Below are 26,062 nucleotides of genomic sequence, written 5' to 3'. Positions count from 1 at the left end.
CCCACCCAGGAGAAGCATGTTCTCATCACTTCCATGCTGAGAGGGAGGCTGTGACCAGGCCCTGCCGCCCCCAGTGTGTGCCCGGCCCTCTGGTCACAGGCCTCTCCCACCTGGGACTCGTGGGGAGGCTGGGCTGCCTCCTTCCTCACCCCGGGCTCCGCCCTGTCTGTTGGCCCCCCGTCCACTTGTAGTCCTTCTCTGTGTTGCCTGTACCCCAAGATCGGGCTCAGGATGGCATTTAGGAGATAAGGACATTCGGCCCTGGGTCCCAGGGACCCCGTGGTGCCGTGGGTCAAGTCCTGTGAAGAGGAGGAGATGTTCTACATGTGAGAGGAATGGGCACGGGATCTGAATATCGGTTTATTGCTAAAAGCAGGGGCGGCCGCTTTTCACTCCCGGCTCCTCTTGGCAGCATGTGACACCCCACTTCAGTCTGCTTTCTCCCGCCAGCCCATCAACTCAGACACTGTTGGGACTAAGCACGGGCTGCTGGGCAGTTCTTCCCAGCCTCTGTCCTGCTGCCTCCACTGACCGGTTGCTGCAGGCAGACAGAGTTCCCAAGTCCTGTGTCCGCCTACTCAATGTCTGCACACAGGGACTTCCATCTGCCTCTGGGCTCTGGGGAGGACTTGCCGTGTTGGTGGGACTGGCAAGGAGCCCTGGTGGCACTGTGGGTTAGGCATTGGGTGCTGGCCACACAGCATGGGAGAAAGGGTAGGTTACCTGCTCCCCTAAAGATTTATGGCTTGGGTTTTGGTGGGGCACTGCCCTGCCTTCTTTTAGGCAAGAGGGCCTAGCTCCCGGCAAGCATCTCAAGTCCCGGGGGCCGCTGGAAGGAAGTGGGGCCCAGGCCTGCTGTGGCTTGGGTTAGGATTATCCTCAAAGCTTCTCCCTGACAGAGAGCCCAGGGCGTCCCCACCTTGAACAGTAAATGCAGAAAGCCCAGTCCTCAACCTGGACGTTGAAACCTCCCTGCAGGGCTAGGAGCCAGGCTTACCAGGGCAGCAGTTGGTTCATGAGAATTGAGTTAAGTGCTTATTAACCCCTTGTGCTCTGGCCTGCTCCGTGCCCTCCCAGGCTTTATCAATAACCAGACACCTCCCTGCAGGGGGAGGGGGGTGCAGTGGTGGTCAGAATGGGGTGCTTGCTCTCCTTCCTTGGAGCAGTCAACCACAGGAGACCAGAAGGGGCAGCAGCCGCACAGAAGCTGAACTCTGAGGACAGGTTGGGCAGGGACCCAGGGAGGAGGAGGAGCGTTGCACTGAGGGACGCCCGCAGTGTAGGGGGGCGGGGGGAATAAGTTGTTGAGCAGAAAGAGGAAAAGAGCGGCGTGCTGTGGGAGTCCCCGAGGGAGGACTGGCTCTGCCTCTGCAGCACCTGCACCTGTCCCTCGAGCTGTCCCTCTCCATCCCCACCGTGCCCCTCTCTACCCCATCAGGACCGGGAAGCGCCTTTGGGACCATCTCCTCACCTATAGACCTTTGCTCTCCCAGCCGACCTCTGCAGCTGGAGTAAGCTCCGCGCGTCTTTTCATTCTGGCTGCTTTTAAGACCGTACTTTGTCTTTGGTGTTCTGTATGTAATGTTCCTGTGTTACGTCTCAGAGGGCTCTTGTGTTCGGTTACATCGTCAGGACGATTACGATGTAGTTCTTCCCTTTTGGAAATTCTTAACGACCGTCTCCGATTCTCTCTCAAACTCCTTCTGGGCCTCCTGGTAGAAACCAGTTGCCGCGCTCTATCCTTCTCCCTGTTTCTCCCATCTCCTTACCTGTCAGTGTCTAGCAAGCTTCTTCCACGCTCGCTGTCAGTTTCCCAATTTGCTCTGCGACACCCCTTCCAGACGCAAACCCATCTTTTTCATCTTCATTGTTGAAAGCTGTACTAGCCTGATAGCACTCCACTTACGGCATGCCCACGGCTCACCCACAGGGTGCTAGGGTCTGCCCTAAACCACTCAATACAGGTGTGATTGTCGTGGTTTCTCTTAAAAACAGGGAAAGGGGCTCTGGGCCTGTAGTGGGTTACCCTACTAACTACGAGTAGTCAGCCCAACGTAGGCTGGGCTGCAAGCTACCAGCTCAGCAGTGTGAAACCACCAGCTCCCCACCCCCAGGAGAAAGATGAGGCTTTCTACTCCCATAAGGAGCTACAGTCTTGGAAACCCACAGGGGCCACGCAACCCTGCCCTGGAGGGTCACGTAAGTCGGCATGGACTCAGAGGCTGTGAGCACGGCTTCACCAGAATGGAGCAACGTAAACTGGACTGTGGTGGCGACTGCACTGCTCTTTTTAAGATCCCCGACCATTGGACTGTGTGGCACACACGTGATCTGTCAAAGAGAGTGCGACTGAGAGGTCAAGAGGCTACCCTGCCCAGGGGTCAAAGGGCGGAGCCCATGCAGCCCTTGCTCTCAGCCAGAGCGTCGCCTCCTCTAGGGCGGCTGCCCCCAAGCGCTCCCCCTGTACGACGTAAGCCCGGCTTGCTGGTCTGTGCTCCTCATGCACTGTGCTCACGGGTGTCTCTCCCTCCGTGGGCAGCTCGCCCGTGTGGGGTGCGAAGAGGACAGCACCTGGTGACATCCCCCAGAGGATGGAATGGGGTCTCAAGTGAAGTTCATGGGCCCCATTGTCCTCAGAGCTGCCCAAGTGGCAGACCCAGGCTCTTGCTCTCCCCCAAGAGTGCCATGCAGTGGTGGATGCCCAGGGGCTGCAACAGAGCCACCATCTCGGTGCTTGTGGGCAGGAGGGTGGGGCCCTCCATGGCCGCTCCGGGCAGGGGGAAAAAGTAGGATGCCCTGCTCAGCTGCAGGTCCAGTTGGTCCCTTCATGCTTGCTTCCTCTCGTTGGCCTTCCCCTGAAGAATGGTGACCCGAGGGAATGATGGCCAACATCCCAACCCCTTCATAGCCCACCAGCACGTCCTCATGCTGGGCAGTGATGGCGTCCATCTGCACTTGGAACAGGCCAGTCCTAGCGGATGTTACCTAAGAGTCAAGCACCATGGGCTGGGGGCGCCCAGGCCTCCTGCTGTAGGAGAGTGCCCCTCTTGTTCCAGGGGTGGGGGGGGTGCACGGGGCTGCCAGGATGAGCTCATGAGAGCAAGCCTGCAGCTGCCCTCTGCATCACCCCTACACTGTGCCCGCTCTGCCCTCCACTCTACTCAAACTGCCGCGGGGCAACCTCTCCTACGCCTGTGCCTGCTCTGCCCACTGCAGTGATCCAGCCACCACTTGGGGTCGTGATCAGGAATCGGGCTTGTACATACATTTTGGTGCGCCTGCGGCTGTTTGTTCTGAGTGAAATGTCTGAGGCAGAGAAAGTACCCACATGGAGAATCCCAACAGTCTCCACACTGGGCAGGGCTCCATGAATAGGTGCCCATGCCTGACGCTAATGAAATGCTGGGGAGAGAGGGAGGGAGGGGGCTGTGTGTGTGTTGATCTTCAGATTCCCTAGATCCGAGGACAAGGACAGGACTCCACCCCAGAACCAAACACGCCCACTGCCTTTGAGTCCGTTCTGACCCGGAAGAGCCTGTCCAGCGGGTCTCTGTCCGTCTTCATGGGAGCAGGTAACTGGGCCAGTGGGCTCAAGCCGCCGAGCGCTTCACCACTGCGCCACCACGCTCTCCCTGCACCCCAGCTGCCCACGTGTCAGGCTCTGCCACCCCTGCTGTCTTGCGTCCCTGCACTGTTCTGTGCTCAGGGACACCAGATCCTGGCTGCCTTAACCACGTGTGGCAACAGTGAAGACTGATGGGCAGCTAAGGAAGACTTCAGGCAAACTCCTTATGGAATCCCCTGGAGCAGGGACACTCCCTGCTCGTCCACGTTGTTGTGAGAGGAGGCTGCCAGCCTATAAAGGAAAGGTCCCTATACCTCTTGTGTGCCCTCGCTGGGCTGGGGCCGACCCGCAGGGCTTGTGAGGACCCCTCATGTTCAGGGGGGCAGCGTGTGCATCCCACAGCAAGATGTGGGGCACGACTCAAAAAAGTTCCTCAGAAAGGTCTGCGGGATCTCCTGGCGGGTCAGGGGCCCAGTTGCGAGGTCATTTCTGTTGTCCGGGTCCCCAGGAGGCAGGTGCCACAAGTGTGCCACAGACCATCCTCTGTATGGGAGCTCCAGGCCAGCCATGGAAGGTGTCCCTGAGGCCCGCTGGAGCTGTCTGAGGCTGTGTCTGTGGGTGTGCCCACCTGCCTCCCCCAGGGATCTGCTGGTCGAGACTACAGGCACTGCCACTGGCACCCTGGTCCGTGTGCTGGTCCTTGGCCCTGGTCCTCCACTTCAACCAGAAAGGCAGGCCACTCTGTTATCCAAACCTACATGTGCCCCTATAAACCAAACCATTCCCACTGTCCTTGGTTCTGACCCATAGCCACCCCTGTCAGCATCTGCCAGCCCTGCCTTCCTCCTGGGGGTGGCAGGTGAAGTTAGCAGTTCCCTGCCTAACCCACACGCCTCCAGGCCCCTTTGTGAGCCCCTGGCCCAGGATAGGGACGTGGTTGGATATGGCCCCAGGCTCCAGAGCCAGTGGACTGCAGGGGTGTCTGTCTGTGACGGTCTTGGTGAGAATCAGCCCCCAGGACCCAGCAGCCCCAGCTGAGTGGAGACGGTGGCGGGGTGTGTAGAGAGTCCACAGGGAGTCCTGTGGACCTGCCTGGTGTAGCTGTCCTCAGACACTGGGCGGCAGCAGGGGAACGGCAGGTAGGGAGGCTGTGTCCTGAGGTGCTGGGAGACAGAGCCAACTATGGCTGACGGGAAGAAGGCAGTGGTGGCAGAAACCATGATACCTACTCCCCAGCGGACCCTATACTGGGTCCCCCTTGTTGGCAGGAAGTGCTTCACAGAGACGGAGGGCTCTGAGTTGGGGAGGCCTGGTCACCTGCCTGAGCATGCGGGGGTGAGAGAGGAGTGGTGGGCTGGCAGCTCCCCAGCTTCAGGGAGTGAGGATGCCACCCTTCCCAAACACCCTGCTTCCGGAGACAGCACAGTGCCCAGACCCCTTCTGCACCCCCACCCCCACGAGTGGAGCCCCAGTCAGCTCAGACTCTGGCTTGGCCACGGCTCCCACCTGCATGCATGCAGGGCCGGCTCAGGAGTCCCTGGGGTGGCTGGCTTCTGTGCACCCTGGCTACCCCACCTGTGGGCATTGGGCCCCCAACAGGGAACAGCATGTACGGGGGACACAGCCAAGGAGCAGGCCAGCACCGCCTCCTTGCTGGGGGAGCCCAGGGAAGAGGCGCTTCTCTCCCTGCCAGCTTTATGCTGACAAAGGTTTTTCTGACCCAACCAGCTCCCACCGCAGCCAGCAGGCCTCCCCTTGGCAGGGCCCGGGGGCCTGGGCTCTGGGATGCCTGTCCCCTGGAGACTTCCTCCTGAGCCAGGAAACCCCGGGGGCTGAAACGTGCCCGGGGTGGCGGTCCCACCCCAGCCTATAGGCAGGCCCAGGAGTGGGAGGGAGGCCTCCGCAGGAGAGCTGGCTCCGGCCGGGCCACAGGGTCTGTTATGTCTGGCTCCCAGGCTGCCCCTCTGGGGTTTTCCGTGCGGGTGGACCAGCCCCATTCATTTCCCTGTGGTTTCCTGGGCAGGGCCAAAGCCTTCAGCAGGTTGCAGCAAGCCCGGGAAGAGAGGGGTCAGCAAGAGGCCCGAGCAGTGGGGTGAGTGGCCCCATTGGCCACTGTCCCCTCCTCTGCCAGGCTTGCAGCCGGCGCTTGGCCTATTGTAGAGCGTGGGCACCCTATCGGCTGGCCCCTCCCTTGCCCCAGCAGCTCCTACCCTACCCTGACCACACAACTGTCCAGCCCCAGCTCCTACGCCCGCCCGAGGCAAGCTCTCTGCAGGCAGATGCTGCAGGCTCCCAGCACACGGCCCTGCCCCTCACGCAGTAACAAGCCCTGGCGATACAGAGGTTAAGCACAGGACTGCTAACCAAGAGGTCCCTTCAGCTCCACCAGCAGCTCCGTGGAGGAAACAGGGCCCTCTACTTCCAGGAAGCTGCCAGCTCTGGAAGCCGGGTAGCACAGCCCCTCTCTGCACTAGAGGGTCTCAGGAGTATGGGTTGACCGAGGCTGAGTGCCGTCTGTACCGCTGTCGGCGAGTGCAGTCAGCAAGGCCATCCGTTGTACCCACAGACGCCCCTCCACGGAGGACAGGGCTGCTGCTGCATCCAGAAGCCCCCAGGGGCACTCTCCACCCTAACCACACGGTCTAGGGTCCCACGGAGAAGATCCTCACTGAAGCAGGAGCCCACGTGTCCAAGCCCTCAGCAGGGATGGGCTTGGTGAGGGCAGGCCAGCCTGCAGAAGAAATGAGTTGGAAGCTGGCTGGGAGCCCCCTTGGCTGCGCAAGCCTGTGGCAGCCTGTGCCCTCACCACCCAGTCGCCTGCCCGCTGGCCCCTCTCCCAGCCCCAACTGCTCCCCGCCCACCACCACCGCTTTCTCCTCCCTTCCAGTCTGTCTTCCCCTCGCTCAGCCCCTTCCCCAGATACCCAGGTCAAGTCCAAACCTGGAGTCGGGTACCCCCAGGTCCCCTCCCTATAGCACAGAGGGTCAGGCGCAAGGAGGTGACTGACATGGGAGTCAAGAGTCCCAATAGCACTGTGGCTTACATGTTGGGCTGCTAGCCACAAGGTTGGCGTTTCAAGTCCACCAGCCCTTCCGAAGGAGAAAGAGGAGGCTCTCTGTTCCCATAAAGATTTGCAGCCTTGGACACCATACGCTGGGTGACTCTGAGTCAGAATCCCCTTGGTGATGGTGACCTTTGGTTTGGGGCATCTTGGGTCTGGAAAGAAGGCACAGGTGCTCAGGCACATCTCCAGAGGCCAGTGGATGTCACTTAGGAGGCAGATTGTCTCCAGTGTGGACAGTGGTCAGCCACAGAAGGGCTTCAGAGACACGGGTTGGCCAGGTTCACCTCTGAGGGAGAACTCCCAGCTTCCCTGGCAGTGGTGGGTGGGGAGGTGAACAGAAGTGGGAGGCTCATTGTGAAAGGCCACGAGTTTGGCTAGTGTCCAATTCAGCCTGGGGCCAGTCACATGTGCACCATGGTCCACCAGTGTCGATCTCAGGCCAGGTGCCACACTGAGGCTCAGAGAAGTCTGTCTGAATCACACAGTGTGTTCAGGCCTCGCAGGATGGCTCCAGCCAGTACTGGAGGGAGGGCAGGGTCCGGATAAGCAGGAGCCACCCCTCAGAGGCCCCTCCACTCACCCCACCTGCCCTCAGACCCTCCGCCCAGGCCCACTTGCTGGCTGGAAAGCAGTGTGCCGCACTCTGGGGGCGGGGGGCGGAGGGCCTCGTGTGGCCTTTCGCAAAAGGGATGGATGACTGGGTCTATCTCTCAAACCCCTGCTGAAGGTAGCAGCCCCTCCCAGACTGTGGCCCTTGGGATGGTGGCCACACAGGCGCCAGAGTCAAATCCCCAGCACACTCTGGTAATGCCGCCATGACGTCAGCATCTCAAGGGCAAAATAAAGACCTAGAAACAAAATACTGCCCCTCCCCCAGCATTTACACACTTACCTACTGTCTGTCTTTCCATGGCTCCTATGAACCTACTGAGAGAGCTTGGTGGTCGGGACTGCTCACTGTTAGGCAGGCAGTTCAAATCCCCCAGCCACTCCTTGGGCCAAAGGTGAGACTGCCCACTCTCCGAGAGTCACAGTCTTTTCTCTGCCCTAGCTGGGACGGACTCAAAGGCAGGGGTGGGTTTGGTTTGGTTGCTCACCCATTTGGGGAATATTGTCAAGAACCCCGTTTGTCCTTGCTGTCTGCAGGCATGGGGGAGGAAGGAGAGGATACATGCATGAATGTGTCGGTCGTTGCCTGCAGTTCTGCCTGGTGGGCGAGAGACTCAGGTTCTCTCTGCCAGCCTCCGCACAACCTGGAACTAGACCCCACCCCTGCCCCTCCCTGGCCATACATCAAAGGGGCAAGGATGTGCCCTGGGCTGCCCGCAGATGGCTATGCTGCTGGCTGTCAGCAGAGCCTGCCCAGACCTCCAGAGCCGGGGGGCCTAGTGTCCAATGCCGGGCCTGCTCCAAGACCCTAGCACAAGGGTGTGGCTTGCTGTTCTGGGAGGTGATTCTAGCTGGCAGCCATCCATGAGTCCCTGAGAGCAGCCTGGTGGGCATGGGCCTGGGCATGGGCCCAGACAAGGTGAGGAGGTGGGTCTGACAAGGGCACGTGCTGAGCAGGAGAGGGCCTGTTGGGGACTCAGGCTCTGGATCTGCCGCCTGCAGGTCCCTCTGTCCATCTCCCAGGGGCCAGATGTGCCCTCAGGCCCCTCCCAGCCCACAGGTGGCAGCCACGCTGTGTGCACACAGCAGGGAAGAGATGGTGGGAAAGGGCTTTGCCCACAGGGGCCGCAGCCTGCCTGAGCTCGCCGCCCCTTCCCCTCACTGAGAGGCCCAGCCCTCTGGGCTCAGGGCTCCAGAGAAACGCTGAGCGGGATCCCAGGAAACCATGGCCACTGTGGCCATTTGTAAGTGGCCGGGCTCTCTCCTGCCTACCAGAGACAGAGGAGGCTCTCTGCAGTCTCTTAAACCCACAGGGGCAGGTCTCCTCTGTCCTGCAGGGCCACTCAGAGTCAGAATGGACTCAATGGCAGGGAGTTTGGTTTTCTGAGATTTTTTCCCTGCCCAAGGTTCCCAGGTTCTAAGCATCCCTGCTCTGTCCTAGGTCTGTGGAAGGAGATGCCCGGGGCTGCCTGCTGGCCCATCTCAGAAACTGGACCCTGTCCAGCCCGATGAAGGGGAAGGGGCCCCTTTGAGACCAGTGCACCTCCCCCCACCCTCCCAAACAGGGCATGAGTCAGCCCGGTTTCCTCCTGAACTGGGGAACCCTGAAGTCGGGGCACTCTTGGTCTTGTTGGTCCCCTGGCTGGGCTCGGCCCCGCCCCCACACCTCCTGCTACGTGCCTTTCCGTCGTGGCCGGGCTCTCTCGTCCACGTGCGGCTGTGCGGTGCCTCAGGGACAGGAGCTGGACTTGGTGATGGAGGCTTTCTCTGTTCTGTCGCAACGTGGCCAGCTTCCTGGGCTGAGTGTCTCAGATCTGGGGGCTGCCTTGGAGGGAGTCAGGGAGGGGCGTCCGTGCCTCCACGTCCAAGGTGACACGCAGCTCTGTGCTAGCTCCAGGGATGATAGTGGGGCTGGGCGGGGGGAATGGCTGACAACAGCTGGGGGAGTGTCGTGACCTCTGGGCGCCCGCCTTACAGCTTGTTCATGCTCAGATGCAGAGAGCTGAGACTGGACAGGGAACAGGAGCCGAGCCCCTCCTCTAGTTCCATTCACCTGTGCGGGCGGTAACGGGGGACTGGTGGGCCGCCCCTCTGAGCAGCGCTGCCGCGGGGCCATGCCGCCACCTTCTGGCAGTGCTGGCAAACTGCAGTTCCCGGGGCCCAAGGTTACAGGTGCTGCCTCCTGCGCAGTGTTTACTGAGCGAATGAATAGATGGATGGGACGGATGAGCAGCAAACGAATGAACGCTGGAGAGAGCATCTGCTTGGGAAGCATTCAGGCTCCCATGGCCCTCGGGAGACCCAGAGAGCAGGCGTTTGATGGAATCAGACAGTGCCAGGTTATCGAGAGGTGGCTGGCCGGGCAGGACACAGGCCATGGGAGGGGGTAGGCAGCAGGGCGATGGAGGCCCAGGCTCGGAGGGAGACCAGCAGCTGACACAGGTGGGGACGAGGACACACTCCAGTGTGGCAGTCTGAAGCAGGTGGTTTTGCCGAGTTCAGAGCAGTGAGAAGCGGGCAAGTCCATGACCTGTCCAGGCAGTCCCACCTGAGAGCTGGTGGTCAGGCTAGTGTCTGAGTTAAAGAATGTTCCCCGCAGGAAGTGCTGGGCACAGGGACAGGTTGGGGTAAGAGGCTGTACCCCAGTGGGGAACGGGGCATCTCCAGGGTCCATGTGCCAGCTTTCCCGTGTGGTACAAAAGCCAGGCTGACACGGCAGCCCCACCCACTGGGTGACATCGCCCTCTGAGCCCCTGGCCACCCCTGAACTCCCTGCCACCCCTCTGCAGGCTTGTGGAGGAGCTCATGGTCCTGGCCAACACAGCGGTGGCCCACAAGATCCACCGCACCTTCCCAGAGCATGCCCTGCTGCGCAGGCATCCGCCACCCCAGACGAAGATGCTCAATGACCTGATGGAATTCTGTGACCAGATGGGGCTGCCCGTGGACTTCAGCTCTGCAGGGACCCTCCACGTGAGTGCCGGGTAGAGGCGGGGCACAGCCATGCCTGTGAGCTACTCCCTCCACTGGAGGCTTAGCTGTGACCAGGAGGCTTAGTGGGCCAGGGCTGCCATGTAGGGTGGGGCAGTTTGATGCCAAGGAGTGTTTGTTCTGGAACCTGGAGTGTCAGCACTCAGTCCCGTGGAGGGCCCATGCTCTCCCCAGGTGGGCTAGGCCACAGCACATCAGTGTTCCCAAATGTCTAGTGGTTCCAGGGCCTTACTCAGCCGGACTGCCCTGGGCCTGAGTTTCTTGGGTTTGCTTCTAGAAAAGTCTGACCCAAACATTTGGAGATGACAAGTACTCGCTGGCTCGGAAGGAGGTCCTCACCAACATGTGTTCTCGGCCAATGCAGGTAAGGCGGCTTCCCTACGCAGGGGGCGAGGTCCACAGGCACACTGCCCCCTCGTGTCCCTGTGCTCATCAGGTCCCCACTGCCCACCTCTGGGATGTCTCCTTCCAAGCAGGGCGGGAGAACAAAATCGGGCCCTCTCCTTGAGCTTCCAGGCACCTGATTTGCATGGTCCCACCCACAAGGGTGCTGGGTGCCGGGCACCGGTTTTGTATTTGGCAGCACACGGTCTAATCTTGGTAGGCCAGGGCACTGCCTCTGCATGGTGGGAGTTACAGACCCAGGGCTAGAAGAGCATGTCGCAGTGGCCCTCCCAGTCAGAGGATAACTTCCCCTTCCAAACAGTCATTAACAGTCAGTCCTTGGGTGGAGCAGAGCCCTCAGAGTGTGGTCACTCAGGGACAGTCTCCAGGCTCTCAGAAATGGTCTGGGCTCACCCTTTCAGGTGTTTGATAAGGTTGAACTCGGAACGTTCTCTTGTGCTACTGAGCCTTATGAGGTACCCGCATAGCAGACCCCCTAAGGGCCATTTGATTTGGCCTCTGTACTCAGTCCAGCAGTGCCCCTCTCCCCTTTAGGTCACTCATCACCGTATGGTTTGTACAACTAGCTTTTACACTCACTACTCTGCTAACTGCCAATCCCACTGAATCTAGTGATCCTGGCAGCATCTCTCCCCTCCATGTCCATCCCAGAATCCATCAGGATAAGAGGAATCTATTCAGTCGGGATCCTCCTTGGTGCCCCTCATGTGGAGTATAAGCACACCCACAGATGCTTATAAGCCAGCATGGCATGACTTCATCCCCCAAGACCCCACCCCTGTTTCTGACAGCCAGTTTCACATGTCCCGTCCTGGGAAGCACAGCAGGTGCAGTGGTCCCACCCTGAGCTGCTAGCCACCCATCAGCCTCGGAAGCCCCAGGAGAAAGGAGGCTTTCTACTCTCATAGACAGTTACAGCGTCAGAACCCACCTGTCTTGTGTGGTCTACTGAGTCAACTCGATGGCAGTGAGTACAGACATGTAGACATTGATCTAAGGGATCTTCTGTTGTGGTTGGAGCTTGAAGTGTCTGTATCCATAAGCACAGTCCAGTCATGAGCAAGCCAACCAACTGCAGCACTCTACAGCCGCTCTCTGCACCAAGCCCCCAGTTCTAGTCAGGTCATCCCCAGCGCCTATGGGCTAGATCAGTGGGTACCAGCCTTAGGCTCAGAACTTCATACACTTCCCTGAACCATCAGACCAACCAGCCCCTTCACGCTCGTTCGTTCCCATTCTCTCTCTCTCATCTCATCTCTCTCATCTCTACTCTCTCATCTCTAATAATGGCCTCTGGCAATTATTGCACCTCCCTGATGTCCATTCATTTGCGTAGATCCAAGTAGACACCGCCAAGCCATCTTTTCACTAGCTCCATTTAACTTCCAGACCTGGAAAGGGTGTGGGGTGGGTGGGGAGGGAGCTTCTGATGGGCACAGACTTCCTGCCTGTGGTACCCAAGGGCAGACCTTGTACTTCAAATTCCAAAAGCAAAACAAGATGATGATGATGATGATGATGATTCTCCTGCAAACCCTTCCTTCAGATGTAAGCCTCTGCTCCCAGCAGGTCTGAGGGTTCCGCGAAGCTCAGCTTTGCCCCCAGGCCCCCAGAACACCCTACACACAACTTCTGCGGTCACGAAGCAGTGTGTTTTCCTTACAGACAAAGCCTAGTCCCCTTTGTTAGCATGTCCAATCAATACCGTCGGGGGTAGACTTACACAGCCTCTAGTATCGATAGTGCCCAATATCCATTTCCATTATGCATCTCTTACAGCTCTGGGCACGAGAACCATTCAGTGTCCGTCACAATCCACAGTCATCAGTGGAGTCCACACCATGGCCACCCTCTCCGGGGTTTCCGAGTCTGAATATTTAGGGAAGCAGACAGTCTTCTCGTTCTCCCGAGGAGAGGCTGGTGGGTGCAGAAGTCAGCCTGACACATACCCCTGTGATGCCTGGGCCCCTCTCGGTGTCCACAGACGCCCACGCAACCGCATGCCCCTTGTACACTGTTCTCCTCTCATCTTCTCTTCCTCACGCTTTGACCCTCTTCTGTTCCCGTGTCCAGGATCTCGAGCCTCAGTCATGCTGCTCCTCTGGCCCGGCTTTTGCCCCAGACCATTCCAGGAGGAGCTGCCCTGTCTGCATCTTGCTTACTTTCCATCCCACCATTTCCAAACAGCCACAGGGACCATCCAGGAATCACAAGCTTCACTTCCCAGCCACGGTCAGCCCGACCAAGTGCCATCCTCCCTGCAGCCAGTCTCACGCCGACACCAGTTGTAACATGGTGGGGTAGAGGCGGCAGGAGAACCTCCACTGACACCAGCCCAAGGCTGACTTCTCTGACACAGAGGCCAGGCACGCCTCCGCTCCCCAACCTGTTGACCAGTCCTGTCACCAGCCACCCTCCTGTAGCTCTCCAACTTGATGCTGGGTCCACTCGCTCATTGCATGGGCCACACAAAGGTCGCAGACGATCACAATGGGGTCTACTCGGAAAGTCATAGGTTGCACTTCAACTTCTAGAAACTACTCAGGATGTACACTTATGTGATCAGAACATTGTCTGCTCAGCTGTGCCCACAGACTGGCCTCTCCCTGCCCTGCCCCTCAGCTTCATGAGCTGGCCTGACTTCTGCCCTGCTCTTTAGCTCCACCAGTCAGTGTCCGTGGGTAGCCAACTCCACCAGTCAGCCTCCTGCCTAAAGGCATTTGGTTCTCGTGCATCATGGGCTGGGAAGCCCCCTGTGCCATCTCCTATCAGTTTCCTAGTTCTGCCCCCTCCGTGCGGTCGTTTCTCTCTGACAGCTGCTCATGGCCTCGCGTGGTCTACAGCCTCTGGCTCTTGAGTCTAGGAGGTTCCCAGCTCCAGGACCCCAGGTCCCTGTTCCCCATCTCTCCATCTTGTTGGTACTAGTCCCTACTGTCCACTTCCAGAATGTCTCATTTCAAGCCTAGCAGGGTGGCAAAAACAGACCGGCCTCCTTATTTGGGTTCCATATACCTTATTTGCGTATCTCCACCCCCACAAAGTGCCATGCACCTTACCCACATGGGCAGCAGGCTGTCAGTACCTTGGTGGTGATCTCTAAGCACCTAATTTTCATAGCCCCACCCAAGAATTTGGCGGGCATTACAAGATGTGACTAGAAAGGCCAGCTAGAAGCAGGCCCTCACAGCATACCTGCTCCCCTGGCCCCTAGTCAGTCACACTGTCAGCTAGGCCCAGGGGAAGGACACCCCATCCCCCAGGGAGGGGAATGTGCTCCAAGGCAAAGACGCCCCGCCCCTGACTGCAGCCCCCTGCTCAGAATCACAAGTCCCAGCCCCTGGTGGCTGCTGGGGATGCCTGCAGTACCCGGCTCCCAGCTCGGAGGAGGCGGGGTGTGAGACAGTCCCTGTGGTCAGGAGGACCTGTGCCGGACGGGGGCGGCAGGCATGGCCTGAGATTAGACCTTGTTTCTGTCACCTGTCTCAGTCCTCTGAGGGTCCCCTCCCTGGAACAGGAGCCACCACAATGCTTGTCAGCTTAGGGGCAGCTCTGGGTGCCAGCCCGGCCAGGGCCAGTGAAGACCAGTGCAGAGGCTCAGTCTTTGACTCTACTGAGCCCAGCTGCACCAGGAATGGAGCTAGTGGGGCCCTCTCCCTCCTGGCTGCCCTCCTGGTGTCCCACTACAAGGGTCCTTCCACCACCGGCTCAAGGCACCTCAGAGCACCCCACAGCATGAGGGGACCTGTAGCCCACCTGGCCAGCACCCTGCCCTGCCTTGCCCCTGGCCAGTTCCTGCTTCTCAGGAAGTGACCTCCGGGCCCTGCCTCTGGAAGCCACCCGCCCCGAGGTCAGGAGCCTGGGGTGCCTTCTGCAACCTGAGGCTGCTTCTCAGGGAGTGAAGGGAGGGAGGCCCAGAGGACGGGTGGGCCACATGATAGGGGCTGTACACTGCTCACACAGGCCCTGTGGCTATTTCAGGGTGCCCCCACCCCTGCACCTACACACACCAGGAAAGGAGCCTACCCAGCCCTCCATGCTCCTCACCCCACCACAGCTCAGGAACTGGACCCAGACTGCCACCTGCCCTAGCCCTAACCCAGGGTCCGGCGGGCCTGGCAGGGAAGCTGGACTGCAAGCCACATCTGGACTCCAGGGCCCTGGGCTCAGAGAAACCAGACCCGGGGTGTGAGAGAGAGTGTGTCAGCATGTGGGGGTGTGACTAGGGTGTGGGGTCGCCGGTGTTGTAAGGGCAGGGGTGCGTGTGAGCGTGTCACTGTGGAGGTATCTGGGCCGGTGCAGGACCAGAGTGGAGGAGGCCTCATGGGAATTGAACGTGTATCCACATGGGATCTGCGTGTGGGCATGGTGGGTGTCGGTATAGGCGTTTGAGGTGGCTGCCAGTGGAGGGGGTGTGTAGCTGTTGTGAATGTGCAGGTGTGGGAGTGGGGGTGTTACGAGGGTGTCTGCAGGTGTTTGTGTCGGGGTGTGGTGAGTGTGGCGTGGGGAGGAGGAGCTACTGTCGGGGTTGTGGGTGCAGCCAATGAGGGTGTGAGTGAGCACGTACCACGTGCACCCTGCCCTGGGCTCCCCAGACCCCATACTGGGGGTCTTCATCTCACTCAGCCTGCCTGGACCCTGGGGCAGGCCAGGTCTCAAGGACCAGCAGGGCTGAGAGTGCCTGCTCTGCTGACCGCTTGCCCCCTCCTGTGGCCACTGTGCCCTGCCCCAGGGGGACCCAGATGGGCATGCTGGCCTTCCTCCTGCCTGCTCCTGAGCACAGCCACGAACTCCTCCTGGGAAGCTCACTCTGCTCAGTAGACTCACCCGCCGAGGTTTCCAGAGGCAGCAGCTAGCTCCTCTTAGACTCAGTGGGGAGACCATTCCTCCCAGGTTCTGGGGGACCTGGGAAGAGGGTAGGGCAGCTTCTTAGAGGCCCCTCTGTGTCAGTAGAGGCGATTTAGCCCCTTAGGTTCGGGGCTACACTGTCCCCAGTAGAAGGGCAGGGGAGGGGGTATATGAGGAGCCAGGGTCTCTGGGGCTGGGGCTAGGGCTACGGTGCAGGGAGGCAGAACAAGCCCTGCCCTGCAGTGCACGAGGCCCTGAGACTGCACCTGCCCCCACCCCCCGCCCCAGATGGCTCTGTATTTCTGCTCGGGGGTGCTCCGGGACCCTGCCCAGTTCTGGCACTACGCCCTCAACATGCCGCTGTACACTCACTTCACGTCCCCGATCCGCCGCTTCCCTGACGTCCTGGTGCACCGCCTGCTTGCTGCCGCACTGGGTAAGTCATTCGTCGCCCCCACACCTTGCTGTGAGGCTTGCTTGCCATCCCCAGCCTCAGCTCCACGGGGCCTCCCAGAAGGGAGCTAGGGGACCCCCACTCCCCACCCCCACCAACACTGAGCCCTGCCCTCAGGATACAGGGCGTTGCTGCACCTGCGGCCTGAGGCCCTGCAGAAGCAGGCTGACCACTGTAACGACCGCCGCATCGCCTCCAAGCGTGTGCAGGAGCTCAGCACCAGCCTCTTCTTCGCCGTGATGGTCAAGGTGCAGCCCCAGACCCCTACCCCTGCCCACCCTGTCCCCCTCCTCGGGGCCCCTCCCTGGCCGACTCTCAGGAGCCCAGGCCCAGATGTGTGGGGCTTAAGGCCCCCCCTCCCCGAACCAAACCTGCCCCTGCCTGCAGGAGTGCGGACCCCTGGAGTCGGAAGCCATGGTGATGGGCGTCCTGAACCAAGCCTTCGACGTGCTGGTGTTGCGCTATGGGGTGCAGAAGCGCGTCTACTGCAACGTGAGTGCCCGGCAAGGGGGTAGCCCCAAGCTGCCCCCCATCCCTGGAAGCTAGACACAGGCCAGCAGAAAGCCTGCCCCTCAGACACTGTGCCCAGAACTTCACACACTTGGTGCTGCCCTGCCACCACCACCCCAGCTGAGGGGGCAATAGACTGGGGACTCAAGGTTGATCGCAACAAGGGGTGCTGTACCTTTAGCCAAAGGCACAGCTTGCTGGGGTGCCCCGCCTTGCCCCCCTCCCCAGAACCAAGCCCGTCCCATAGCATAACAAGAAGCAGACTGGGGATGGGGTGGGGTGGGGTGGCGGGTCAGGTGGGTCCTCATCCCCTAAGACTAGGCAGCCAGAGAAGACCCGGAGACCTGAGGGTTCTAGAAGGTCGGAGCGTGGTCCCTGGCTGTGCTGGAAGCAGCTCCCTAGAGATCCAGAGAAAGACCACCCCCACCCCCCGTGTCCTGCCAGGGAGCAGGTGCCCAAGTCAGCATGCCTCCCACCCCCCACCCCCGGTGCCCTTGCCCTACAGCAAGGAGGCAGCCCTTAGAAATGGCAGTCTGCCCTCCTCCAGCCCAGCCTGGAGGGCAGTGTGGTCCCTGAGGATCAAGAAGGACTGCCTCCTTCTGTTCCCTTCCTGCCCTGGGTCTGCTCAGGCTACCCCTACCCTCACCCCAACAAGCCTGCAGCGCTGCCCAGGACCTTGAGACTTGGCCCTCTCCTGCAGTGAACCAGCACAAGGCCTGGCAGGAGGCAGGGGGGCGGGACAAAGGATGAGGTGGGCCAGGACACAGGGCATTCTGGGGTGGGTGGGGGGTCCTGAGTGCCCAGAGCCCAACAAGAAACTACTGTGTGCCCCAGGCTCTGCCCCTGCAGACCCACCACTTCCAGAAGGTGGGCAGGAAGCCAGAGCTCACGCTGGTCTGGGAGCCTCAGGACATCGGGAGGGAGCCTATACGCCAGGTGAGCCAGTCTGCGCACCCTGCATCCCTGGGCACCCGCCTCCTGCCTTGCCTCTCCAGCCACTGAGCCCACGCATCTGCCTTCCCTATCTTGGGGATCCCCCACCCCTGTGGGAAACGACAGGCTCTGTCTCTCCCTCGGGAGCTGGGGAGTCTTCACTTTGGGGACCCCGAGCACCTGACTAACTAGCCCTCCCTGCAGTGCAAGACCACCTGGAGGGAGGGCCCACCTCCTCCCTGCCCCGCTGGGCCCCAGGCTGTCGCCCCCACTCACAGCCTGCCCTGCTGCAGGTCATCTCCATCTTCAGCCTGGTGGACGTGGTGCTGCAGGCAGAGACCGCCGCGCTCCGCTACAGCGCCATCCTGAAGCGGCCGGACAGCGAGGCCAGCCCAGGCCCCACAGACGCAGGTCCCAGCCACGACCCACTGGAGGACTGAGCCTGCAGGGGCCCCTGCCCCACCCCTCACTGGCTTTTACCAAGAGGACCTCTCAACACCAAAGGGAACTTTTAATTTGTTTGGTTTTTAACAGCGCAGGGTTTTGTTTTTATTTTTACTTTCTCATTTTCCGTTTTTAAAGGGACTGGTGGGGCGCAGGCTGGGCTGGACCAGAAGGAAGGCCAGGGCCAGCCTGGCGCCCACCCGGCTAGAGGGGACAGAGCACCCCGGAGATAGCAGCATCATGGAATAAAATCAAGTGTGAAGTGTTCCGTGGTGCGTGGGTGTCCCCACACCGGGGAGAGGTCCCCACCCCCACTGCCAAGCGCGCATCTACTGCCCCCTGCTCCCCGCCTGTCAGCGCCCCCATGATTCAGAGCCCTCTTCATGCAGCAGCCGCTGCCACGCTGCACCCGGCTGATTAAAAATGTCATTAGTATGCACAGTGGTGGCTCCCCGAGCTGGACCACCCCCTCCCCCCCACCATTTCCTCTCCGCCTGCCGGCCCAGAATGGTCATGGGAGAGAGTGACCCAAGGCCCTAGACCTTGACTCTGCGTCACAGCCTCCTGTCTGTGGGCATGATTCCCGACACCCCCCATCTCCTGACCCCTGTGCCCTGGTCGGGGGACCTGGTGGTGGGCACGGGGCTTAGGCTCCGGGTGGCCCAGCCTGACCGAAACACCTGCCCAGCAATCCTGCAAGAGGGCACTGTCCCCAGCTGACCTCCTCAGCCCATTCTCCTTCCCAGCAAACTTAGTGAACTGGGAAGACATCTGGCCAAGCGGCCAGAGCTCGGAACAGAGCCACCGTGTCCAGGACTCAGTCACCACTGCCTCCTGGGCTGTGAGCATCAGCAAGCTCAGCTGCTGGGCTCACACGGGCTGGCTTCAAAGAACGTCGGTCAGCACCTGCGCAAGGAGCAGCAATGTACGGTTTGTCTGCTCCCAGCATGGGGCCTGTGGGAGGCGGGGACCAGACCAGGGTGCACGTCCCCAGCAGCAGACCTGAGAACAAGGCAGGACACCATTCCTGCTCAGTTCCCCACCTCTAATCGTGTTTGTCCTCTGTTTGTTCTGCTACCCCAAGGTGTCCGAGACCACCCTCTCCTCTCTGCCCTGCCCCAGACCCTCCTTGGGAGCTAAGTGCTCAGAGGGGAAGTGGGGAGGGGACGGTGGTCTACGTGCCGAGCAGGGAGATGATGCGGGGCCAAGGACAGCCACTGGCCATGTCCCCTCAGCACTGCCCTCCCATCCTCCTGTCACTCCGAGGGGCCACAGCCACGTTCTCAGCCCCTCAGGAGGTGGTTGGCAGACTGCTGGCTGCGTCCGGGGCAGTGTGGGTCCAGACACCTGTGACCATGGGGGGATGGGGCTGAGGACAGAGCCATGCGAGAAAGAACCCCTGCACTCACACGCGTGCACGCACTCACGCACTCACACACGTGCACGTGCGCTGAGTAGGCTCAGCAAGGCTCATTTCTCAGGGGCCATGGGGGGGGGTAGGATGGGTGCCTCTGAAATTCCGGCAGCTTCAGAGATGGGGGACGGGTCCAGGCTGAGGAAGGCACATGCAGGCTCCTTGAATCCAAGTGGTGGCTCAGGCCGAGACTCCAGGGGGCCAGCTGCCGTGCCGCGGGCCACGGGCCCAGCAAGGACAGTCTCGCGGGAGGGTGCAGGTCGCCAAGGGACTCTGTCCCGGGCTGGAGGAGTCTGGCAGCTCCAGGCATTGGGTGAGCACCTGACTCTCCCCAGCCTTTGCCCCGCCCCTTGGCTCTCACCCCATGACCCCCACATGCAGCTGTGTCCTAGGTGCGAGGTCCCCAGACTCAGGAGTGTGCCAGTGAGTGCCCAGGGGTCAGTGCAGAGGCCGTGCAGTGACCCAGGAAAGAGGGAGGCCGAGGGGACAAACCCAGAGCCAAAGTCATGGCATGACAGGAAGCAGACAAGGCAAGGGTGGGCTGGGTGGGGCACCCTGAGAGCTGGCTCCTGGGTGGAGGGGAGCCTTGTGCTGCTGGAATCAAGCACACGAGCCGTGCACCCCCTGCACACACCCAGGCCCAGAACCCCACCAGTGGTGAGGGCACCAGAGGAAGCTGGGTGCGGATGGAAGAGCAGGGGTCCTACAAAGGGGACCAGCCAGGTCACCCTGCAGCGAACTGCCTTGTACTAGAAACGTCCAGTTGTGGAAGTCCTATAGGAGAGGGAACGTGCAGGAAGCAGGGGGTGGGGAGGGGGCTATCACAGGTCCCATCAAAGAGACATAAAGTGGTGGGCATGACACAAGGACAGGGTGCCACTGAACCAAACAAGCCTCGGGAGAAGATGAGCTCTTTTGCAGGAAAAAGAAAGACGCCCAGGACAGAATGGACACGCTCTCAGACCTGCAAGGAATGGAAACAGACCCCGGCAGTGCACCAAGCAGGCGGGAGCCCACCCTCTGAGGGAGGCACTGGGCACGTCGGCACAGCATCGTGGCCAGAGCTGACTCAGGCTCCGCGTGGTTGTGCCTCCATGGGGGGTGGGGGAGCTGCTGGGCACCATCTTGAATCTGCTGACCCCCGCAGACCACAGAACAAGACACTGCCATGCCTGGGGGCAAGGTCATCGTCCTCTTCACTGACCCCCAACCAAGCACCACGTCCTCCTCCAGCGGCTGGCCCTCCCGACAAGGTGTTTGAAGACGGAGACCCAGTCCCCCGTCCCGGCGTCTGAGGAGCACGCTGAATCTTCTCTGGAGCGGACCTGTGTGTCTCACGTCCTCCCAGCAGGGCTCACAGGAACGCCCACCGAGGACCGTCCAGGAAGAAGGGCTGACTGGTTCAGCCAGGCTGTCATGTGACCAGAAGCATGCGCCTTCACGTCCTGACGACAGAAAGCACCCCGTCACCCCCGCCAGGCATCGGGGCCTGGGTAGACTCTGCTCTGCCGTTCCCCAGGGGACTTCACTGGGAGACTGAGCACATGCAAAGGGGCTTCAGGAAAGTTGGCAGGAGTCCGCCATCTTTTGCCCCATTTCCCACAGATCTCTGGAAGCCCAGTCACAGATCCAAGAACGGAAACAAACACTGCCATGCGGCCCCTGCCAACCCACAGTGACCCCGTAGGGCAGGTAGGACGGTCCTCCGGAGGGACAGCCATCCAGGGGTCTCCAACTGCCCAGCGAGTAACCACGACGCCACCAGGACGGAGATTAAGTAGACAGAGATAGCTCATTGGCTGAGAGCACAGCAAGCTCTGACATCACTGGCTTGCATTGGTGGAGGGTCCTTAATTCACTGCACGATGCAGCCGGCAATCGGTCCGTCACATTGTCATCGTGATTGAAGCCCTGAAGAAACATCGATGTGGCCGTGTAACTGTCTGGGGTGGAGTGGGGGGACGTTGAGAGAATGGTACACTTACTGGGGGCTCTTCTGGGGATTTAGTTGGCAAGAAGAGCTAAGCCCTCACATTCCTGGGGGTGCGTTTTCCTCTGTGAGAAGGTGTGGAGACTTAAAAACCCACCCACTGGCTTGGAGTCCGTTTGGACTGGGAGTGAACCTGTATGTGTAGATTAAAGAGGGCTGCGGATTCTGCAATGCCCCCCCTTGCTCCAGCCCCACCAAGAGGGGAGCGTCTGTGTCGGCCCCCACCTCCCCCCTGAGTGTGGGCGGGCTCTGCGGCTACTAGCCACTTAGGAGGAAGCAAATGGGTGACAACGTCGCTCCCAGCCCCTGCCTGTTGGCATCCAGCACCGGAGAGGCCGCGTGGACAGGAGCCAAGACACGGGCAACAGCCGTGTGAGGGCCCTGCCTCCAAGCCCCCCAGCTGGTACAGAGAGCGGGCCCAAGCTCCCCATCAAGCCTGCCCACCCTGCGGATTTATGACAAAAACAAATTCGAGCATGGCTTGGGGATCCCAAACAATGCAGTCGCACGTCCCTCCGTGCCGCCTGCAGTGCAGAGGAAGCCACGTGTGACTCGGAAGCGGTGGCGGTTAGAACTTGCCATGAAGCAGCCCTGACTCGTGGCCACTGGTGAGTAACGAGCACACCCGGCCCTGCACGGTCACAATCCCGGCTCTGTTGGAGTCACTGTGTCACTTCATCGGCTGAGGGTCTGCCTCCTTGCTGTCCCCTGCGACAGAGCATGGATGGCGGGCCCTCGTCAGTGGGCGGCTGTGAATGACGTTGTAAACCCAGAGCCCCGGGCAGAGTAGCCTCGACGGAATTCCCACCGCCCACTGACCAAGCGTGTCGATGGTCTTGTCTCTGGCCAGTGCACTGGAAAGTGGATCGCCTCAGCCTGCCCAAGGAGGGGCAGTCTCTCTGGGGCTTGCCGGGTGTCTCCTTGGTGGAGACCATGTCCTGAGGCCGCACGGTCAGAGGCCTGCCCTCGCAGCTGTGCCTGACTGCATCGGTCAGCAAGCCCCGAGCCCGTCTTGTAAGCCCTTCGTGCAATGCGCACGCCCCGACTCCGTGGTCCTCTTCCCGACTCTGGTCCTCCTGTAGCTGCAATGCGTTGCTCTGCCCCCGCCAGTCATTACCTTGTGTCTCCTTTGTCCCGCGCCGTTTGTGACCCCACTGTGACCCGGGCGAACAAGGATGTGCCTGTGTCTTTGTGTGTCTTTGACCCTCTGAAGACTTAATAAATGTTCTCAGATCACACTTGATGTCGAGGGTCTTTTTGTGCTAAAACACCCCTTACCAAGTATGTCTTTCTCTAGGGACTGGTCCCTCCCGACATGTACGTAACCCAAGGAAGCATCCTTGCTTCTAACGAGCATTTGGAAACATTGGCAAATAAAATGTTTAAAAGCCTCTGTGATGAGAGACTGGAGAGGAGGCAGGGACGCTGTCTGGAGGCAGGGACGCTATTTGCTTGTTTTGCTATTCCAGACCTCGCCGCTCTCCCGGATTGCCTGAATCAGACTCACGTATTACCTAGGAGCAAATGAAAACTAAACACCCTGCGTCCCTCTGCGGCAGTGGTTCTGCAGTTGGTTTAAGTGGCTTCTTGTACACTCAGCAAAAGGGGATTAAGCAGCCCATTAGTCTGGTAACTAACGCGAAATTCCCGCGACAGTCACCCGTTGTCCTGATCTGCTAAAGTGCTGCACAGAGTCAGCTGCTCAAGGACTTGGGTCAAGGTCTGGATGGTGATAATCGTGGTCCCCCCGTGGATGCTCCAGAGACCTCTACATTTTTCTGAACCAAGGCTGCTGGGTGGGGGTGGAGGTGCGAAAGGCAGGGAGTTTCTGAGCCGGGGCAGCAACTCTGGGTGGGATGCATGGGGGGTGTCCAGCAAGAGCCCAGCCAAAGAGAGGTCCTGGGTGGTACCCCAGATTCAGGTACCCATTTAAAAGGGGATGAGTGAAGCAGGTGATGGAGCTGAGCATGGATGAGTGGGTAGATTGATGATGCCTTTTGAAATGCAGAAGGTTCTGGAGAGCAGCCCATCGTTGGGAAGAGGAGTTTGTATTTAGACATCACTGGGGAGCCCTGATGGAGTAGTGGCTACCCATTGGGCAGCTAACTGAAACCACTGCCTCGACTCCCATGAGGAGTGAGGCGCGGACACTCACAGGGCAGGTCTGCCGTGTGTGTGTGTGTGTGTGTGTGTGTGTGTGTGTGTGTGACGGATTGCAAATTCTATCAAGATAATCTGTGTGTGTGTGTGTGATTGCAAATCCTATCAAGATAATCTCTGTGAACCTTCTCTGCATTTTTATTGGGTTTTGTAGGTTTTGTTCTGGTAATATATAGGAAGTTTAATATATACTTAGACGGGAAAGATCCATTTCAATAATTTATTTTTCTTTGAAAGCCGTTTTGCTCAGCCAGTTCACACCTCGTGCTGTGTGTCTCCATGCCCATAAATTGTACCCCACTCAGGCCGGGAAAGCAGGCGCCAACTCAGGGGCGGGGACAAAAAGCTGTGGTGCGAAACAGCTCGTGAGAGGAAAACCGGCCTGTAGCGTCTTTCACCTGAGCAGATTTCCCAGCCAGCCCGCCTGCCCACGTGCTGGTGGAGCAGCATGCTCCTCCGGGGTCCTTTTTAAATAAATCACTTTACTTGGGCTCTCACAGCTCTTATAGCAGTCCATACATCAATTGTATCAATCGCATTTGTACATGTGTTGCCGTTTATTTTCAAAACATTTTTCTACTTGAGCCCTTGGCAGCAGCTCCTCATTTTTTCCCTCCTTCCCACCTTCATGACCCCTTGATAATGTATAAATTATTATTTTCATATCTTACACCACCCTCTGTCTCTGTTTCTATTGGGGGGAGGGTGGTTATATGTTGAACATTATAATTGGTTCCCCCTTCCCCCTACCCGCATGGTATCACTACTCCCATTATTCCCAGGGTGGGGTCGGGGGCGGTGGTGGCGGGTATTTGTCCTGGATTTCATGTGTGGAGAGCTCTTATCTGTACCAGTGTACACGGTCCAGTCTAGCCTAATTTGTAAGGTAGAACTGGGGTCATGATAGCAGGGGGAGGGGGAGCATTCACGAACTGGAGGAATGTGTGTTTCATCAGTGCTACTCTGCACCCTGACTGGCTCGTCCCTTCCCTGTGACCCCTCACATATGAGCAGACCTTGACTCCCGGCTTATACCTACCCCTGTATCAATACCCAAGCCAACTCTCCACCAGGATTCAGTTCTTCATGCATCACCCTTGCCAGGACCACCTGGAACAGCGGTACCTGCCACAGCCCACCCACTGCCCCTGCCCCTGCCCCCCGCTGGAGACGGGAGAGGCCTGGCCTCTGCATTGCACAGCGAAGGTTCTGCTCAGGACCCGTATGTGGGAGGGTCTGGGGACCCCTCGGCAGTCCCGCCTCTGTCCCTACCCCAGGTGGCCAGCCCACCAAGTTCCCCTGTGGGAGGCAGGTGCCTGGCTGACCAAACCCAAACCCACCGCCAACGAGCTGGTTCTAACTCAGACCAACCTGGGGGCCCAGAACTGCCCCCCAACTTCCAAGCTTGCCAGCTACTGGGCCAACAGCCCCGCGGTCTCCCTCGGAGTGGGTCCTTGCCAGCTACAGGACAAGCGGGACCCAGTGGGTCTCCCTCAGAGTGTTGGTTGGTTGGTTTTCTTTGGGGCGGGGGGGGGAGGGGTTCCAAGCTGCCCACCTCTCAGCGACAGTGGGGCCTGAATCACCGCACCACCAGGGCTCCCCTTGGGCTCCACACAGTCCACGCCATCAGGTATGTTCTAAGCTGAGGGGCGCAGCCTCATCTTTGAGGGGGGCCTGGCCGCCCGTCAAATCACCACACGAGATGAGGTTGCTAGGCTGCCCTTGTTTCCTTGGGCCTGGCCGAGCCGTTCAGAACCCCTTGGAAGGTCTAGTGAGGCCCGCCGGGGTTCCCAAGCCTGTAAACCTTTACAGGAACAGAAAGCCGCCTCTTTCTCCTTCCAAAAGGCTCGTGGGTTTGAACGGCCGGCCTAACACTTCACCCACCATGCCACAGAGCTCCTTGTTCCCTGTGAATCGTGGAGATTCAGTCTGAGGCCAGGCCCACCTGACCCCCAAGTCTGTCTGCTTCGTTTAAATCACTGTTGTGTGTCCCCTGTGCCTTTTCATAGGCTCGCTTGCCCCTCTGTCTGTCTGCTAGACATGGAAGCCCGCCACCACCCTCTGTACACAGACAGACACACACACGGCCATCGAGTCAGTGCTGACTCACAGCCAGCCCCGGGGCTCTGAGACTGCCGCTGTTTGCAGCTGTCGAAAGCCAAGCCTTTCCCCTGAGGAGCTGCTGGAGGCGGGCGTGGGGGGGGCAATTGCCCGACTCCTAGCAAGTGCAGCACCAGGGCAGAGCAGCGGTAAATTCCAAGTGAGCAAACCCAGGAGGGAGGTTATTTATGCCCCTCAGTTCCCACGGCCTCCCCAAGAGGCTGAGCGCAGCTTTGCTCGCTCTGTCTGTTAGCAGGGAAATGGCACGGGGGACAGAGAGACCTTCTAGAAACGAGCAGGTTTTCTCCTTGACATTATCGAGGAGGCTGGAGGAACAGAAAAGACCATCACGTTCTCATTCTGAAGTTCAAAGTCACTGAATGTCTTGTCTGGATATGAACTCAACGCCAAAGTGCCACACTCTGGAAAGGTGTGCGCCCCGCAGTGTGGACAATAGTGGTTAAGGCAAAAAGGAGAAAAAGCATCAGGATTTTAATCTCGCATCTGATTCTCTTGATCTTTTAGATTGTAACCATCCATAATTCAATTAGGTCAAGCATAATTGTACAATTGCTGCC

General features: G+C 59.5%; 1 protein-coding gene across 2 annotated transcripts in view; it reads left to right on the top strand.

The window, feature by feature from the left end:
- Nucleotides 1-22,462, top strand: part of DIS3L2 (DIS3 like 3'-5' exoribonuclease 2) — a 294,286-nt gene extending 271,824 nt beyond the window's left edge. Inside the window, exons 15-22 of one of the 2 annotated variants that reach the window (XR_012779398.1) lie at nt 10,028-10,211; nt 10,507-10,593; nt 15,768-15,915; nt 16,051-16,181; nt 16,321-16,425; nt 17,278-17,379; nt 17,670-18,745; nt 20,156-22,462. Coding sequence is in view for 1 of the 2 variants with exons in the window: in XM_075530268.1 (XP_075386383.1) it covers nt 10,028-10,211; nt 10,507-10,593; nt 15,768-15,915; nt 16,051-16,181; nt 16,321-16,425; nt 17,278-17,379; nt 17,670-17,816 (904 nt within the window). In the remaining variant the exon portion in view is untranslated. Of the gene's footprint in view, nt 1-10,027; nt 10,212-10,506; nt 10,594-15,767; nt 15,916-16,050; nt 16,182-16,320; nt 16,426-17,277; nt 17,380-17,669 lie in introns of both variants that reach the window. The other variant, XM_075530268.1, reaches the window with a different exon arrangement.
- Nucleotides 22,463-26,062: the final 3,600 nt, after the last annotated feature.

The sequence above is a fragment of the Tenrec ecaudatus genome, chromosome 13 (genome assembly GCF_050624435.1).
Source record: "Tenrec ecaudatus isolate mTenEca1 chromosome 13, mTenEca1.hap1, whole genome shotgun sequence".
In the NCBI taxonomy this organism is placed as follows: Eukaryota; Metazoa; Chordata; class Mammalia; order Afrosoricida; family Tenrecidae; genus Tenrec; species Tenrec ecaudatus.
The sequence above is the reverse complement of the archived record's forward strand: the minus strand, read 5'-3'. Positions and strand labels throughout refer to the sequence as shown.